General features: G+C 43.5%; 1 protein-coding gene across 36 annotated transcripts in view; it reads left to right on the top strand.

The window, feature by feature from the left end:
* SORBS1 (sorbin and SH3 domain containing 1) overlaps positions 1-18,049 on the top strand; it is a 225,230-nt gene that overhangs the window by 204,832 nt on the left and 2,349 nt on the right. For 18 of the 36 annotated variants that reach the window (XM_051619141.1, XM_051619139.1, XM_051619140.1 and 15 more), the window contains 10 exons: positions 556-723; positions 2,153-2,199; positions 3,889-4,003; positions 4,114-4,239; positions 5,292-5,486; positions 7,392-8,117; positions 9,402-9,518; positions 15,150-15,209; positions 15,840-16,030; positions 17,330-17,442. In XM_051619141.1, the coding sequence (XP_051475101.1) occupies positions 556-723; positions 2,153-2,199; positions 3,889-4,003; positions 4,114-4,239; positions 5,292-5,486; positions 7,392-8,117; positions 9,402-9,518; positions 15,150-15,209; positions 15,840-16,030; positions 17,330-17,442 (1,858 nt within the window). The remainder of the gene's footprint in view (positions 1-555; positions 724-2,152; positions 2,200-3,888; positions 4,004-4,113; positions 4,240-5,291; positions 5,487-7,391; positions 8,118-9,401; positions 9,519-15,149; positions 15,210-15,839; positions 16,031-17,329; positions 17,443-18,049) is intronic. The other 18 variants (XM_051619154.1, XM_051619164.1, XM_051619159.1 and 15 more) reach the window with 3 other exon arrangements.

Genomic DNA, 18,049 nt, shown 5'->3' with positions numbered 1-18,049 from the left:
TCAAAGGTTTCAGAAGTTAAAAAAACCTTCTTGGGGTTTATTTATGTTATTTACAAAGTGTATTATATGAGTCCGAAGTATGGGAGAACCTGATACCTGAAGGTGGTTAGGCACTCTTCCAAGCTCCTTGCAAAGCTCAGGGGAATTTGGTTCCTTGGAACTTACCTGCGGGGCTGATTCAAGTCTTTTGGAAGTCAATGAGAGAAACTCTTTGCTGGTTAAAGGGAGATTGGATCAGCCTTTTGCATTATCAGCAGTCTTCTTAGAGGCTCTCAGGACTTGGCAAAAACTTAGAAAAACACCTCATTGACTTCCATCAGCTTTGGATCAGATCCTCTGTATACACTGAATTTCAATTTTGCCATAATGGTGATGTACTTTCTGTGCTTGTGAAATGAAAGGGTACTGTGTAGTTAGTAGAATCAGTATTTGATGTTGAACTGTAAAATCCCAGCTATTTTCTGGGACTTCAGCGATTTTAAGTCATATTTATGACAGCTTTTGAATGCCCTTAACTAGATTATTTACTGCCCATTTTATGCAATTTCGTGGCAGAAACTTTTAGAGGACCAGAGACGGCTCAAACGTGAGCAGGAAGAAGCTGATATTGCAGCTAGAAGGCACACAGGGGTTATTCCAACGCATCATCAGTTTATCACTAATGAGCGATTTGGGGACCTCCTAAATGTAGACGATACAGCAAAGAGGAAATCTGGGTCAGAGGTCTGTTTTAGTTACCTCAGTCTGCTGCTTGACCCAAAGCAATATTTGCCTCTCACAATGTGGTGCTTTAGGCCGACATTAGCTCTTCAGAGAATGTCGTTTGTTGTTTTTTTCCACCTTCCCCTTTCCCATTCTGGCTTCATTTAGATCTGCTTTGACTCTTGTGCCTGGTAAATTAATTGGTATGTCTATACCAAGCTGCATATGTTAAAGCATGCCTGCTGAGAATTGCTGGTGCACACCTGTGATGCATGCCTTTAAATATCAGCTACTCTTAGTGAATCAAAGGCGTTCTACATCTTTTGCATCATATTGCTACATTGCCTTCTTGTCTGTGCCTTACTTTTAGAAATTTCATGTCTTGTTGATCCTGGTCATGTGACACTCAGGTTTTTTTTAGAAATAGATTGTTTCTTCTCCTATTGAAAAATGCTTAATGTCCTTCAGAAACAATTGGAAGAAGTGTTACCATGTTTCACTTCATAAGACCTGGTTGGTCTTTCTGAAAGAGATAAAGGAGGAGGTTGATGGTTTTCCCATGAGCCCAAGACACTTTTCCCGAGGACTGGATGCTAGTCCAGGTGTTCTGGCCAAATGGCATTTCCTGCCTTAGGGATTGTTGCTGGAGCTCTTGACAGCAGCTCCCAGAGGTTTCTCCAGAGGTGCTGCACTGTGGCAGCCATGGTGGTCACCGTATTGAAGGGGTATGTTTGTCTGCTCTTTGTTTATGTAGTTTCAAAAGCTCTGGTGCCACATGGATGGGATTACTTCTTCTTTTATGCTGTATTGCTAAAATGACTTTTAAATATTCTAAATATTTTGTGGCCCTTAGAAAATCAGCCAAGTAAATCAAGCATTAAAGCTTAGGCCTGCTGTCCATGTCATTTTTGGCTTTATAGCCACTAAAGACATTTCTTTAGACATGTGTTTAATTTATTAATATTACCTCCTCACCTTTGTCTCTTTTCTACCAATTTATACAGAGTACTTGGCTCACATTGCATGATTCAGCAGGGCCAGGTAATCATGAACAAGGACCACATCAATTAAAATCATTAAAATATTTTTCTCCCAGCTAATAAATTCTGCTTTTCCATTCACACATCAAGGTAAATTTGGTCCTGAGGGCCCCAGTAGCTGTAGTTACTGGATTTGTCACATTTAAACGTTTGCTGCTGTTAAATCCATTTCCTGTAGAGCTCTTAATTACTGTTATACCAGAAACTGGCACTTTTTGCCCTAATGGGAGAGACCCACCAGCATATTTGGACTGTACTATCAGTTGTATGCAAGCTTGTAGCAGCAGAGCACCTGCATTCAAGTTCCTTCCCAGACTAATGTTAGCTATAGAAGAGTTTGGGTACTTTTTTTCAGAAGACTGTTGAAAACCTAATAATTTTTTTAATGTGTTGACTTTTTTGATCTCTAGATGAGACCTGCTAGAGCCAAGTTCGACTTTAAAGCACAGACGCTGAAGTGAGTACAGTTTGTTCCTACTGCTCTGAGTGTTCCCTCTGCCTTTTTCCCTAGAACACAGGACTTATGAAGGGCTGTGCAATTGGATTAATGTTCTGGGGGTGCCTTTCCAGCAACTCAAAGCAAGGTGTCCATAGTAAAGTGGGGAAAAGTAGTATCAATCTTGCAGGTTGCGATCTGTGAAGGACCTTTAGGAAAAGTGCATCTGCACCCCTTGTGGTTTTTGGGGCAAACCTGCCTTCTTCACTGGAACAAGCAAGCATTCTGCTCTGAGGGTGGGTGGAGCAATGGAAGAGCACTGTTGCTGATGTTCTTCCTTGTAAGCAGGATGATTGGGCAAGACCTTTGTGTCACTGCCCTTGCTGGAGACAAAAGGGATTCCTCTGTGTAACATCCCTGGTTGTGCTCAGATTTAGGGGCTGGAAGAACTGTATTAGTAGCTCACTGTGTAAATCAGCCATACAGATGGTCAGAAGAACATAGATATGAAGAGCAGCAGCATCCTTTTCACATGTGCTAAGCGTAGCCCAAAGTCAGCAAGGAACTTAAAAGGATGCTTTAAGCATGTCAGTGGGCCCTTGACTCAGGATTTTCTTTATTCAGGACCTGTGAGGGTACAGAGTGGTCACTGCTTCCCTGACATCTGTGAATACACCGGCATATGTTTCTGGTGACGTTGTATCTCTGAGCCCTTTGTGTTCCCTCAAGTGAATCACACAGCACTTTTGTTCTTTTTTCACAACGCTGCTGGGAAGAGAAGACATGGAGGGCCTTTCCCTCTGCACAAACCTAGAGAAGCTCTCATTTTAGCATTGCTAAGGAGGGAAGAAATAAGAAGACAATTCAGTGAAGGACCTGCTGTTTTTCTTCTTGGGTGCTAATGTCCTGGAAATATTTTGTTATATGTTCTATAGGTGATTATTTTTAACAATTTACACAGCAGCACCGTGTAATAAAACTGAGGCATATGTAAGGTGGAACTGTTGTATCCATTGAGCAGAATATATCAGGGTGCGAGATAAAAGCAAAGGAGAGCTTGTGAAGATCATCTCAGGAAAGGCTGGGTTGGTTGTGTTCCTGTGGGGATCCAAGTAGTAGGTTTATCAGGCTAGTACAAGCTGCCCAAAGTAGGAGCTCCTCAAGGTGCAGACATTCATAATTTGAGCACTGAAGGCTGTAGATTGAAATCCCAATTGTTAGCCCAGGTGAAGTCAGTGGTTGCACAACCACAGGCTGACCAGAACTGTAATCATTGCAGGATCAACACTGGTGTGTGAGTGGGTTCATCTAATCACCAAACTAGCTTTCATTAAAATCATGTGTCTCTTTGAAAGGGTCTTGTGACATGGCCTGTTTCAAAACAGGAATTGAGCACTGCTTACTGCATCCAGCATGGAAAGCAGCCAGTGGTGTCTTTTTCTTGAGCCTGACCCCATTGCTGCTGGAGAGTGTGTGGTTAGGTAGGCCCTCATAGGCCAGATCTTTTGACAGGGTGCCCAAAGCACAAGACAGTCCCTGCACATTGTGTTGTGAACAGGGTGGTTCTCAACATGTAGCTTTCACTTCAGGTGGAGCATGATTTTTATCAACTGGGCTGATGCAGACCTTGGTACCTAGAGGTTGCTGGACAGGAAAAGAACTCCTCTGTTCTTCAGTGAAGTGCTGATGGAATGCTTGTGTTGTTAACAGGGAGCTTCCTCTGCAAAAAGGAGATATTGTTTACATTTACAAGCAGATTGACCAGAACTGGTATGAAGGCGAACACCATGGCAGAGTTGGCATCTTCCCACGATCATACATAGAGGTAGCTTCTTTCATTGCAGGTGTTCTCTTCGCACATTCCCTTTCTACTAGTGACGAGTTTAGAGGCTTTTTGTATGTGACTCATTTGATTCTGTTTGTTGTTCATCTTAGCTACTCCCACCAGCTGAAAAAGCCCAGCCCAAAAAGCCATTGCCATTGCAAGTATTGGAGTATGGGGATGCCATTGCTAAGTTTAACTTCAATGGGGATACCCAAGTGGAAATGTCCTTCAGAAAGGTAGGACTTCTGTTGTGCCGATGAATTAAATCCAGACAAATGCTGAAGTTTTTTTAACACTAGAAACTTGCCATTTCCAAATACAAATCTCCAATAAGATGGACTCTGTATTCAGGAGGAATTCCTTCTTATCTGTGTTTTTACTCCATAGTTGCTATGTAGTGCATTGCAGTGAGAGTGTTGCAGGTAGGCTGACTCAGAGTGCCAATTGCTTCATTAGAGCTAGCTGAGAAGATACTTAGAGCACAAGTGCTGGAAACCTGGCCCTGCAAGACAAATTAAATATTTGGTGATATGTCTCCAGTTTGATCCTTTCTGATGGAGATGCACACAATCACATGAGAATGGCAACGTTCTAAAGAAGGAAACTGGGTTCACCTTCCTTCATACTACAAGGCAAATTATTGAGCACAGGCAAGTGAGGTTCTGTGGCTTTGCAGTGACTCACTAGACCTGGCTGCAGAGTGAAGGGTTGGGAGTGTTTTGTGTAGTGGCTGTTCAAAGCAAAGTAGCAGCATTTCTCCACCTCAACCAGCTTTCCATTTTGATGCTCAGATTAGATCTTGTCTCTCTTCTCTTCTAATTACACATGAAGGTGGGGCTTACAGTTTATATTAAGGATCTGGAAGTCACTCCATCTCTTAGCAAAACAGGAAGGAGCTTAGAGAGACCTAGTTTAAACTGCAGACCTGTGCATTCTCCCTGTACACCTCATACTCCTGAGAGTCTCGTGGTCAGCCAGAAACTGCTTGTTTCTTCTTTTTTCTAACTGGCTTTAGCAAGCAGGGACTTGAAACTGCAAGCATAACTGAATGAGCATAGCTAAGTCTGCAAACACCCTAAGTCAGCACCAGAAGATCTGCATTTTCTTCTCTGAACTGAAAAATATCATTCCCACCCAGAGGTTAGGTTTAGGATCAGATAACTGAGAAGCAGAAGAGGCTGAGAGCCACCAACTGTTTTAAATCAGCTGCAGCAAAATTAAAGGTGTAATTGCTTTGGAGTGATGAAGTATGTTCAAGTCAGGACTATGTTGCTGTTCCTTGCCACAGGGTGAAAGGATCACGTTGATTCGGCGAGTGGATGAGAACTGGTATGAAGGAAGAATCTCTGGCACCAGTCGCCAAGGCATCTTCCCTGTCACTTACGTGGAGGTGCTGAAACGGCCAGTGGTCAAGAATGCCATCGACTATCCTGACCCACCATCATCCCTCTCCCCTAACCGCAGCATGACAGCTTCACCACAGGTATTTGGACTAGGTGCAGCCAGTTACAGCACCTTGCAGAACAGAGGAATTTTGCCATTGCTGTGCAAGAAGCAATAGCTGAAAAAAGCTGTAGTTAAGACTAGTGTTTTGTGCGGTAAAAGCCATGTGCTCCCTGCACTACGCTGCAACTGCAGAAAAAGGTGATGTTTCTTTTACCAGAAAGGTTAATTAATGGGTCATTTGGGGATTTGGAGACTCAGCTTTTCATCTCTGATCTGTAGCTCCAATTCAGGTCAGGTTGAAAGGGCTGCAGTTCACTCATCTGAAGAATTTCAGTGCTAGAGATGGAATGAATTGGTGATTCTGCTCCTCTCGAGTGCTTCTTTACGCCTTACAGACCTCCACTGTGATGAGTGCATTTTTTATTGTGACTATTAAAAGGACATCGCAGACTGTTATGGTCTGTAGGAGTTATTATGTTGATCCCAGTCAGCTTGCATCAAGATGTATCCTTATTACTAAGTGTCCTAGCTCACAACCAAGGTTTTGGGAGTTAGGGTCAGGAGAGTGGCCTTTATTATTTCAAACCATTGCTAAATGAACTAAAGTTTTGAGAGCAGGCCAGTCTGGGATCTTCCATTAATATTAGATTCCCTATAAGCCATACTGCAGTTCAAACCAGAACTCAAAATAGCAGCAGTTAATTTTATGGGGATTCCAGAATGCTTGTCACAGAAAACATATCAGGGAAGTGACGAGTCTCTAAATCCCTTTGTTTTGCTCTCATCCTGCAAGTACTCGTGCTTGAAGATCAGCATATGTGACTGGGTCATGACTGTGAGGTTCTAGTGCATCTCCATCTAACCCACAGAACTGAAGCAAGGTCATTCTGAGGTCAAGACTGCAAGGAAAAAAGTGGAGGATTGGGAGGAGGGGATATATGGTACAGGACAGATGGGAAAGACTGCCATGGTGCATGCCTGGTATCTGCCTGGATCTTCCCTAAAAGGAGTGTTTTTATTCTTAGTCAGTGTGTAAATAGAAAAGTCTTGTTGTTTGTTTGGGGTTCCCTGTCAAAGTGGACCTCAGCTGAGCTTTTCTGTTTGAGCTTGGCAGCCCTCCCCATAGCTGTAGCCTGTCTGCCACCAGCTCTCTGCAGGCTTTTCCCTTTGATGGAAGTGATTGTATCCACCCTCCTTTTGTTTCCTTTGCTGTTCTTTTGATTCCTTCCCTAGTAGATCAGCTCTCTCCCTTATTGGCAGAGGACTGAGAAACGCTCTGAGAAGTGCTAATGTAGGCATCTCACTGACATCACTGGTGGTAATAGCTAAGGGGAGAACTGGGTTTTGTGTTCTGCCTTTATAAATACATAGCACCTACTTTAGCCACCTGAAGACCAGACATCCATAACTGGCTGTTTTGATCACTCTCTTCCACAACGTCAGCAATACAAGTTTCTTGAGGAGTAGGTATTGCTCATGCTAGAGTTGGATAAAGTAAAAATTGATTGCAGCAGTGAATTCTGACTGGGTCCACAGCGTGAGTAATTGTTGGAGCTCCAACTATTACTGCCAGGCGGGTCAAATGCTATATGCTGCCATCATGGATGGTGGCTTCAGCTGCTTCCTAAGGGACCTAAGACATGTGGAAGACCTTAGACTTTATACCATAGAATGTTTTGTCTGGGGTCCTTGAAAAGGCTGGAGAATGATATTTGTAGCACAGATACAGATTGGACTCAGTGTTTGGAGTAGCTGTGGACAGCACATTCTCCAACATGGTGCACCTGTCCATGGAAATCTTATGCACGATGCTTGGTCACAGATCTACTCCTCTCCTCATTCACTCTCTCTCCTTTTACTTTTGCTCGATCATTTTGTATTTTCCTTTACTATTTTTTTGTTCATTTCTTTCTTTTTCTCTCCTGCTTTTGTCTCCTTCAAGTCTCCCAGCTCTGAGCTGCTCCATACACCAACTCCTCCGCCTTTGCCTTTCACGCGCCGTGCCTTATCTCCAGAGGTGCAGGCAGTCACATCTGAGTGGATTGCTCTGACCGTGGGAGTGTCCCCCAGCCCCACTCCTGCTGTAACTCCTCCATTGCCTCCTCCGCCTGAAGCCTCCCTCTCTCACACTGACTATCTCTCGCCTTCAGCTGCATCCAGCCCTTCCCCCTTGGTCAGCCTCCGCCATTCTTATCCCTCTGGCTCCTCAACTCCCAGGTCCATTAAATCCCCGTTGCCCTCTTACTCCTCCAGACCTCAGGTCTCCACTCGCAGTTTCTATCAGGCCACTCCACAAAGTGAAGAAAAGTTTGGCTCCTTTTCTTCCAGTGTGAGCTTCTCTGACTCCCCTGGCTGGGCAGTGGAGAGCCCTGAAAGCTTCCTCACAGAGCAGCGTGACACCACTGCCAGCCAAGCCTGGCCCCAAAAGACTAGAGAGGGCAGCAGCACCCCCGAGCAGGGTGCTCAGGCTGTCCCCAAGGTCTCTGTTGAGCGCTGCCTGAAACCATCCCAACTAGACATGCGTGTGACCCCAGAAAAGAGACCTGTGGGTTCCTCTGAGGACAACCAGTTGTGTCAGGAGCTAATGGCTATTGTGCAGGGAGGTAAAACAGAGAAAAGAGGCGTGAGGAAAGGTGATCTGGGAAAGTTGCGAAGCGGAGAAAAGAAGGTACTTCTCCTGCATGTGTGTGTGCTGCTCTGAATCCCTGATTTTAACTGGTGTGTTGAGATCTGTGCTGCTCTGCTGGCCAGGCAGAGCCAGTGGCTGCCACATGTAATTTTTATGATCCTAAGACCTTCTTTCAGGGGTCACCAGTGGCATTCACTGGATAGCAGATCAAAAAGTTTCAGAAGAGAGCTCAGAAGCAGTGTAGTGAAAATTGTCTCAGAACAGTTAATAACACTGGACCGACTCAGTTGGGCACATCTAATGAGGTGATTGTCCCAGATAGTGGCTATTACCAGATGTGTCAGTTGAAAATATCACACAGGTCTCATGCCCTCACTGTGTAGCAAAAAGGCAATTCCTTGCTATTCAGAGATTTTCCAGTGTGGAATGGATCATCATTGGTGATAGGATTTATTTGTTCCTCCTAAAGCCAAGGACCAAAAAGCCTTGTAAATGTCAGCTTGGTTCCTGGGATCACAAAAGCTGTCCCTTCTTGTTCCTGGAGCCTGTGGTTTAGTGAACCTAAGGTTGGGATGTGCATGACTAAGTCAGGGAGGCTTTATTGTTATCTGTGCATTGAATGGAATTTATAATCTCTTTTTATTTCCAAAATGACATGAAAGGGTCTAGCCAAAAATGGCAATTAGACCTAGTGATATTTTTCCCCAAGAGTTCTTAGTTATATGCAGCTGTTTGTTACAATGAGAAGGAACACAGGGGAACCCTACAGTAGCTTCTAGAACATACCTTCTGCTCCCAGTTCTGGTATAGTAGATCTGCCTTTCTTTGAAGCTCTCAGTTGATTTGGGGTCCATTGTGGGCTACAGCCAGCTAAAATACATTACAGCATCCCAATGCTGTGGAATTTCGGAGAGCTCAAAATCATAGCATTATGGCTACACTGCAATAGCCCCTGTAACATACCCCACCTAGCCAATGTTAAGTAATGAGAACCTAGGATTTCTAAGATGACACGTTTCACACTGGGAATCTTGTGCAAATTGATTTCTGCTTGAATCATAAACAGAAGTGTATTGAAAGCTGTCCTGTTTACCATCTGGATGTATTTTTAGCAGCATTTTTTACAAGCATAACCCGCATGTTTAAAACAGAATGAAGTGTTCAGCTCAGACAAACCAACTGGAAACTGCACTTGCCCTTGCATGGAGTTATGTTTTGCTGTGTGTGCATCAGATTTACTGGATAGTAGATGCTCTTATCACTAACAGTGATTGTGATAAGAGAGTGTATTCCAAGCTGACCAACTTTTCTTTTCTTCAAAAGACTGCAGACTCAAAAGCATTCTCTTCATCTGCTCCTCTCTCTTCTTCTGCCCTCTCTTCTTCTACTGTCACAACACAGCCACCTCCCAGACTTACACGCAGAGTCAATAAGCCACAGGTAATCATCTTTGCTGATTACTCTTCCATTACTTGGAGTTGTTTCCATGCCATGCCTTTGTTTTGTCATATGCTTGTTTAGCCATTTATTGATTCCACAGGTGAGAAATTTCTCCTATGAATAAATTCAGAATTTTTATTTTTTAAAAAGTAATCATTTAAAAGTACTTCCAGGCTGTGCAGAAGGCCAGGTGTGAGCAAAATCTTCAGCTGGTGCAAATCTGCATAGCTGAAGTCTGAGTTTTTGCCAGTTTTTACTAGCTGAGGATCTGATTTGCATTCCTCCAAAGGATGAGCCCAGGGCTTATTTAGTTCCGATCTTGAGCTACAGCTCAGTTGTGTTTATAAAGCAGTATTGGTGGCCTTTTTAGCAGGAATGATGTGGTGTGGGATACTTTGGTTCAGGTTTTTTCTAACCACCTGGGAGTAAGGCATACACAACTTAGTACCCACAACATCAGGAACTTGTTAGAACCTTCTCAGGTAGTATTCAGAGGATCACAGCTGTATGCTGAGAGCTATACAAGTCTTTAAAGAGGGATGTAGTTGTCTGTGAACAACCGACTCAGCTGAAGCACTGTGTGGCCGGGATATCCAGGGTCCTGGAACAAACAGCGCTTGCAGCTGCTGCTCTCACGTCAGTCCTTCCAGGCAGCTTCCACAAGATGGCAGTATTTGTAATAGGAAGCTCACAAGCAGCAAAAACTGTACTCAGTTTGTAGTGATGGGTATTGGGGAAGCAATCCTTGGCTGGATCAGTGAACCAGGCAGGTTGCCCATGCAGGATGAGTAAGAGAAGTAGTTGCCCACAGTACATATTTTCTTGATCAATTCATGAGAGTGAGATACAGCTTTAACCCTGAAATATTCCTGTTGCGTTTACTCACCTCACTTCCCTCTGATTGTGAGCTTGCACAACTTTTTACTGAACAATCACTTTCTCCTTCCCTTTGGTTTTCAATATGTGAATCCAATAGGATACATATTCTGCTTCATGTTAAAAATCCACAGAAGTTTTCTATTTTTGCCTTTCTTCTGACCTCTCATCTGCATGGTCTTGCTGATGTTTGCACTGGATGTGTGCAATTCAAAAGAAAAGGAGCAGAGAGCCATGTTTAGAGGACGATGTTTCTCCTGAGTTCTGTGCAGTTCTATTTTGGGTGTTGCATCTCGTTGTAATAGGACCCTGTGGCCTTTCTTTGGAGTCAAAGCCAAGACAATCAGAGCATTGTCAGTGTCAAGTTAAAACTGTGTGTGACATTATCAGTAGTCTTGGCCTCCTTTGCAGCTCTGGGTCTACATTTGTTTAGGGAGCAGGAGTGGTATTTATATATGCAAATGACTTCTTATTATCTACATGACCCAAACAGGTTGATGGCTTCAGCAGAAATGCAGGTAATGCCCTGGCGGTCCTTTCAAAAATCTGTCATTTTTTCATTGATTTTAATCAAATGAGAAAAGCACTTAGTAGACATGGAAATGAGACATGACATTTGCTTTTTGTGTCCATTACTGTCCATCCCTGGGATTTTTAGGTATTTTTACCATTTTTAATTTTAGTTTTCATATTACAGAGAAATTCTGACCCAAGATTTTTTGTGGGTGTAAGACCCCTTTGGTACAGGGCTGGGGTGTAAAGACTATTATGTTCTTGCCTGTCCCATTAAGTAATAGTATAAAGTTCAATAGCTCTTTTAGCTATTCTGAAGTTACTCCCTTCTGTTTAGTTTCACAGTTCAAACTAAAAAGAAATAAATGTGAAAGGTATTTCAATTATATCTTAGAGATAATTTGTTTCAGTATTCCAGTAAAACATTAGATTAAGCGGTAATGTCATCTATCAAATTAATTCATTGCAGGAGACCATCAGTAATCTTCTGGTTTAATTTGTATTTTACTCTGAAGTCCTGTTAGCACAGCATGACAGTTGTCAGTGGTGCTAGCAAGTGTGTGAGCAGTGCAGCAGCTTTGGCTCCAGGGCTGGGGCAGCTGTGGGGTGGGGAAGGCAGGAGTGCCTGGATGAGGGCCCCTGCGTTGCTTGGCAGTGTGAGGGATGTCAGTGAGGGGCTGTTTCCATTTGGGCAAAATTGCTCAGGCAGAGTGGTGAGTAATTTCACCTGCTGGTAGAGAGTGTATGAGGGGGACTCTCAGATCCCATGTTCCCCAGCACAGACAAGCTACACTTGTTTACCATGTTTATTACTTAGCACTATCTCCAAGGTCATATTTTATCCCCCGCTTCCCCCCTTTGTGGTTTTCTGCTGCTCCTCAGGTTCAGCACAGCTATGTTTCTGCCCAGTGTGTTTATTCTCCAAGCTGGAGTTGCACAGCCTGCAGCAGGCGTTGATACCTGCTCCCCACAGGAGATGCATTTTTTTGCTGTAGAAGCTACCTTCAGCTTCTGATCCAGGGGCAGGGGAGTCTTTGCATTGACAACCTTTAGATGAGTCTGCTGTACACCGTGTCCTTTGTAAGAGCTATTTGACCAGCTTTCCCCTCAATTTCACCAGAGCTGGGGCTTGGTGTGTTTTTCTTTTTTCTTTTGGATGGGCTGGAGAGTCCTCCCTGGTCATAGTTCTTCATTCATGTGTGGGAGCATCACTGCTGATGTGTGCCCTTGTCTGAGGGGTAACAATTTGTCTGCCTGTCTTGTCTTTCTGTTAGTCTGTTCTGCTTAGCTTTCTCTTCGCTTATTAAGTCCTTCAATTCCCACCAGAAGGGGATGGAAGAAGGCACATACACAAGAGGTGCAATGGGTGGACAAACTGATGACAGTTGACTTTGCTAGCAGCAGCGAGAGTACTATGGAGTAACCCCACCGTCTTTCTTCCTAACAGTTAAAAACTGCCACTGGGCTTTTCTAGGCTCTTAACATAGAACCTTTTCCTGGTATTCTTACAAAACTGTGGTGTTCTTTAGGTCCCTCCTCAAACTCTGTATGAGGTGGAAACAGCGGCCAGCTGTGCTTCAGGACTGGCTGTACTTCATATTTGTATGATCTGTAGACATGGAGACATTTAAGCACCTGCTTAAGTTTATTCATTTAGTCTTAACAAAGCATGTAGTATGACTGAGGGGTAGGAGTTAAGTTGTCCTGACAGGTTATGAATACTCAGTGATTTTTAGGGCCCTCAGTTTACCTCCAGCAGCAACAGGGCTGGCTCAGTGTTTCGGAGGAAGGAACCTTTTGTGTTTTATAATTTGGAGCTGTGCTCTGCACTTACTGGTTCCTTGATCACCTCTGGCACATGAAGCCATCACTGTAGATAGTAGATGGGCTTTCTGAACCTGTGTTTGAAGAGCATTTGGACCTATGACACTTTTTTAATTATTATTTCTTTTTTCTCTTCTCTCCCTGTGAGAATAACATAGGTTAAAAACCAAACATCTAGGCCATCCTATTAAGGAATGATACATTTACAGCCTAAAATTATAGGGTCAGTTTTTCATCCTGTTTGACTAATGCTGTGTAGTCACTGACTTCGGGGTGCTGCATCACCTCACTGTAGGGCTCTGTAAAGTTAGTGCAGAGACACCCATTGCTTTGGTAGGAGCTGCCTGGGTCTCTGGAGCAGGGGCTGGAGGGGATCCACTTAGCCATGTGCCTTGTCAGGACTGAGGGCTGTTAGGTGGGCAGGTGGCCTCTGCCCTGCCCAGCTGCCTCAGGGAAGTCCCCATGAGGATCCTGCCAGGAAAGGGAATTTGGCCAACTTTCTGATGCTGAAAGGCTGCACCTCCTGGTACTACACATACAAGCCTGCACCATGGAGCATTCAGAAGTAATGCCAATTTTTTAGCTTTCAAAAAACTCAGTTCATAATTATTAATGCTTTTTGGAGAAAAAGATGGTCAGGGAAGTTACAAGTAATCAATTAGAAATGGACCATGTGGTCTTAGGAGCTCATGGAGCACTTCCAGCAGTCAGTTTATTAGTATGGAGCATAGAAATTCTTACAGCTGTCTCTTACCTCAGCCTGGAAATTGGTTTTCCCAGCTACTTGACCACCTGAGTGAACTCTGGTCTCATCAGATTTTATGCACTATACCCAGTTGGTCTGCACAGCATTGATTTGGAGTTTCTAATTATTCCATTTCCCTTTCAGGCCTGATGATAGACAGCTAGGAATGACTTCCAGAAATTCTGTGATGACTTCAGGCTCCACAGTAAATCCTTTGAATGTGAATTCTACTGCAATTAGCCCATCTAACTTACATTTAATTTTTTCTCTGTAGAAATATACTTGGTAACAGAGCATTGTTTCTTAAGGCAGTGATCCCAGATTCCAGCCTGAGACAGTACAGCTAAGTGCAAATAAGTTGCTGTGGGATTGGGTTGGCCTAGAGTGGGTCACAGTGCTTGAGAAAAGAGACAGTTTGCTTTAATACAGTGATGGGCACAGCTCCAGAGGTCCAAGATGTAGTTCAGAGGAGCTTTGAGAACAGGAACTAGACATGAATGAGCTCATCACCTTGCACTTCTCCAAAATCTTTTGGTATGCTTGGGCTGAAGGTGTTACAAACCTTTTTATCCTCTGCTTCTGCTCTGTCTTGGGATGCTGTGAGAAAGCAATTATTTTACTGAAGGGCATTGTTGAAGTGAATAAAGAGAAGAGAAAGACAAAAATATTGAGGGCTTTGTAATTTGGGTTGAAAATTGTGTTGAATGATCACAGAGGATTGCAATGCTTTGTGTCTTGTCCAGTGCACTTTGCCAAGCATTCCTGCAGGTAGTGCAAATCACCCTACACTAGTTCAAGCATCCCATTTGCTCACAGCATTCCTCTTGCTTTCAGGAGGTGTTTGAATATGCAAAAAGCATGCAAAACCAGACTCTGGATACCTGTGCAACCTTCTCAGCATCCTTCCCCATTAAACCTCCAAACACCCTTATTTTCCTAGGTGTGTTCTGGGACATGCAAGTCCTCATGAAGGTTGTGACTGGGGAGAGAGGCAGGGCACGTTCCAGAAACTTCACAGGGGATGATTTTTGGAGCTGGGTTCTCAAGTCAGGGTCTCTTCTGACTTGAAGCTCTGCCTTGTTGTGGGAGTTAGCAGAGCAGCTCATATCTTGGCTTGGTACAAGCTAGAGTGATTTTGATGGGGCTACACTGCATTGTACCTTCTGAGGACCTGTGCTGGTCTTTTTTAAGAAGGAAGTGACTTAACTGTTCTCTTCTGTGTCAAAGTCATTGAGGACTTTTCTAAAAACAGTGACAGATTCCTCTCAGCATACTTTTGGCCTTCCAAGTTTGATGCTGTCAAGTATGTGCTTCTGTCCTTGTTTTTTTGTCCCCCTACAGGAATGCAGTGTGACACTATGTACAATTTCTGGTTGTAGTGGTGTCCATAACTGTTTGCTCTGACTCCCTCCTCTGAACCTGTTTCACTGTCGCCTTTCTCTTTGCAGCATTCTGTGTGCTGCAGTGCAGTTGCATTATTGTAGCCTTAATGTTTCTTGTGTAAATGAAAGACCTTGTGTTCCAAGAAGCATGGTGTTGGGATGGGGAGGGGAAGAGTTGTTTGTTTTCTTTTGTTGTCTGCACTCCATTTAATTTTTTTTTTTTTTTTTTTTTTTGACCAATATAACATCTGCTAAAATGTCTTCCTTATCATTTGCTTGGTGATCACACAGCCTTCCCACCATTCATTGAGAGCTGGACCAGATCTCACAGAGTCTGAAAAGAGCTATGTGGTAAGGCCACTGTTTAAATCAGATGTGTAGTCCTAGACACTCTTCACCCAGGCAACACCTCAGTAGAGATAAAATGCCAGCACCATTTTTAGCTGCAAAGTAGGTACATATTTGTCTATTTGCATATATTGTGTTGTTTGCAAAAAAAAAAAAAGGAACTCAGCACTTCAAAAAACATTCATAGCGGATGAGAGTTGGGCTAATTGTGCTGCCAGTCCCTGGGTATAAGTTAAATGAAGCAAAATGCATGAATGGAGGGGCCCGCCTTGCATTCTTGAACTGACTTCATAGCATTTTTAATTGTGCCACTGCATAACTAATTGCAACCTCTTATGCTGCTGCTTTAAAAAATATATGTATATGTATTTGTTACAAATCTTCAACTAAATGCCAAATTCTTCTGTATCTTGCCTGTTTTTCCATGCTTACACCTGGATCCCTTCTGCACTCCACTACCTGGATATTTACCTGGATCTACAACTCTTTTTTTTTTTTTTTTTTTCTTTTTTTTTCTGGACTTATGTGCTGCATCTGGAATGTCCCATCTCTTCTTGTCTATATTTTCCCCTCCCTTCCCCCTGTTGACTGTTCTTTGGGTGGTTTTGGATGTCAATGCTGCCTACCACTCAGGAAGCTGTTTGCAATGAGATCATAAACATTGCAGAAAAGTCTGTTCATTACTGCAGTACTATTTCTCAGCCTCTTGACTCTCGCCACAAGGTGACCTCTAATGACCATAAACCATCTCTCGTCATTTCTCAGCAACCTCAAGCACAGCAGCAAGGAGCCAGCCCTGACAGAAGTCAAACACCACGAGACATGTAAGTCCTTTTGACTTCCATCTCTTCCAGGGATCTTGTCTCTGGCTGGTGGGTGAAGACCAGGAGGTGTGAAAGCTTCAGTTTTCCAGGAGTTTTATTAGAATTATGGGAAGGTGTTAGCTTTTCTTTAAACAAAAATAGCCACATCATGGTTGTAACAAGTTGTTTAAAACTGGGACAACATCTGTGTACAACATTTGTAACAATGACCTCATGATCTAGGACTGGGTCTCCTTTGGGCACTTGATTCATGCTGGTTACAGAGAGTATCTCAATGTCTTTGAATTCTGAAGCAGGAGACAAATCATTATCCACTGGCTACACCTGGCTCATGGCACAGGTCTCTGCATTCACCCCTGTTCTTAGCTTCTCAGTACAGTGAGCAGACAAAACTGATGCCATTTGGTGTGGTTTTGGCCAGTTCCACAGATGTATTTGTGCGTGAATGATCTGAGAGACCAAGGATGAGGTTTTCAAAGCTCTCTGGTGGGTTTAAGCCTGGTGCTGCCATTAAGCTTGGTGGGGCCTTTCACTGCTGGTTTTGAGGCTAACAACCTGCGCTGTGTGCTGGGGACTGAAGTTCATTGGCAGTTGGCTTCTTAAAGCAGGGACCACTTTAAGCAGAATGAAAAGTCTCACATCAGCTTTATTTTTGCCCCCCACAGCCAGGGGATTCAAGCTTCCCCAAATTTGCCCAGAGATTAAGTTTACTCCATTAAGTTCCATTTTGATAAATACAGAGAGGGTCTGGTGCAAGTGGTGTATCAGGGCAGGATTAAACCTTTTATTTTGTTTGCACTGTTCCTCCTCAGCCATGATTTCTACAGCAACCTTAGTGTAGTAGAGTAGGTAGTATCTTTTTTAAAAGTCCTTCACATTGCTATTTGGTCATGGCTTGCCTGTGTTCCTGGGCAAGGGAACAGTTGTCTCATTTAACTCAGGAATGGGTGTATCCAGGTTTTGTCTTGCATTCAGCGAGATGTCTGCACTTGTACACTTTCAGGGTGCTGCACATTAGGAAGATTCCAGTTGTCACAGTCTATGGAGACAAGCACATGGCAAAAGGGAAACAGAAGCCCTCCAGGTGTCCCACACACTGCAGACATGACACTTTTTACTGCCATGGCCTTGTGACAACAGCCAATTTAATGCAGTTGGCTTCCACCTCCCAAATGGAAAACATGGGTCCAGACTAAATTGAACAAAATATAATAGGAATTAGAAGGGGAAGGGGGACATCTCCTGAAAGGATGTCAGGGAAATCCAATGGCTAATTATGTGGCATTTTTCTGGTTTTAGAGTTAGTTACCAAGCCCTCTACAGCTACACACCTCAGAATGATGATGAGCTGGAACTGAGGGACGGTGACATTGTTGATGTAATGGAGAAATGTGACGACGGCTGGTTTGTGGGTGAGTGTGACACTTGCCTGTTAGCAAAGCTTTTTGAGATGCAGATGAGAAATTTTGTAGAACATCTGGAAGCTGCTTTCATTTGCAGGGTCAAAACAGTGAAAAAAATCAACTCAACTTCTTGCACAATTTCTCTTCTTTTCCCACTAAAAACATTAAAATTGAGGTGCAAGGTTGTGGAGCTTTGCTTTTCCTTTCTCGCTCTCTACTGTTTTCTTTTCTCTGCCCTTAATTTCCTCATTCCCCTCTTCCTCCTGATCCTTCTTGCTTACACAGGTGGCAGAGCAACAAAGGGAACTAAGAAAAACTGGATTTCTGTAGCTTTTCCAAGCTGATGGAGCCATGGCAAGTTACAGAAAGTGGCACGTAGGGGATGAAGGCAACACATGGATGGGAGTTGCAGTCCCAGAAAATCCATCTGTAGCTGAAGTTTAGCAAAATCTAGCCCTTTACTTTCAAAGAATGCAAGTCTGGACAGTGTTCTCCATCTCAGCAATGCAAATCTAGGCTTGTTATCTCTTCTTAAGGGAGATTAGCTCATTTACACTGATAGGAGTTTGGCTTCTAGCCTGTGGGCCTAGAAGCTTTCACCAACACCTTAATAACT

The sequence above is a fragment of the Apus apus genome, chromosome 4 (assembly GCF_020740795.1).
Source record: "Apus apus isolate bApuApu2 chromosome 4, bApuApu2.pri.cur, whole genome shotgun sequence".
Lineage (NCBI taxonomy): Eukaryota > Metazoa > Chordata > Aves > Apodiformes > Apodidae > Apus > Apus apus.
This window is presented reverse-complemented; position numbering and strand designations above follow the sequence as displayed.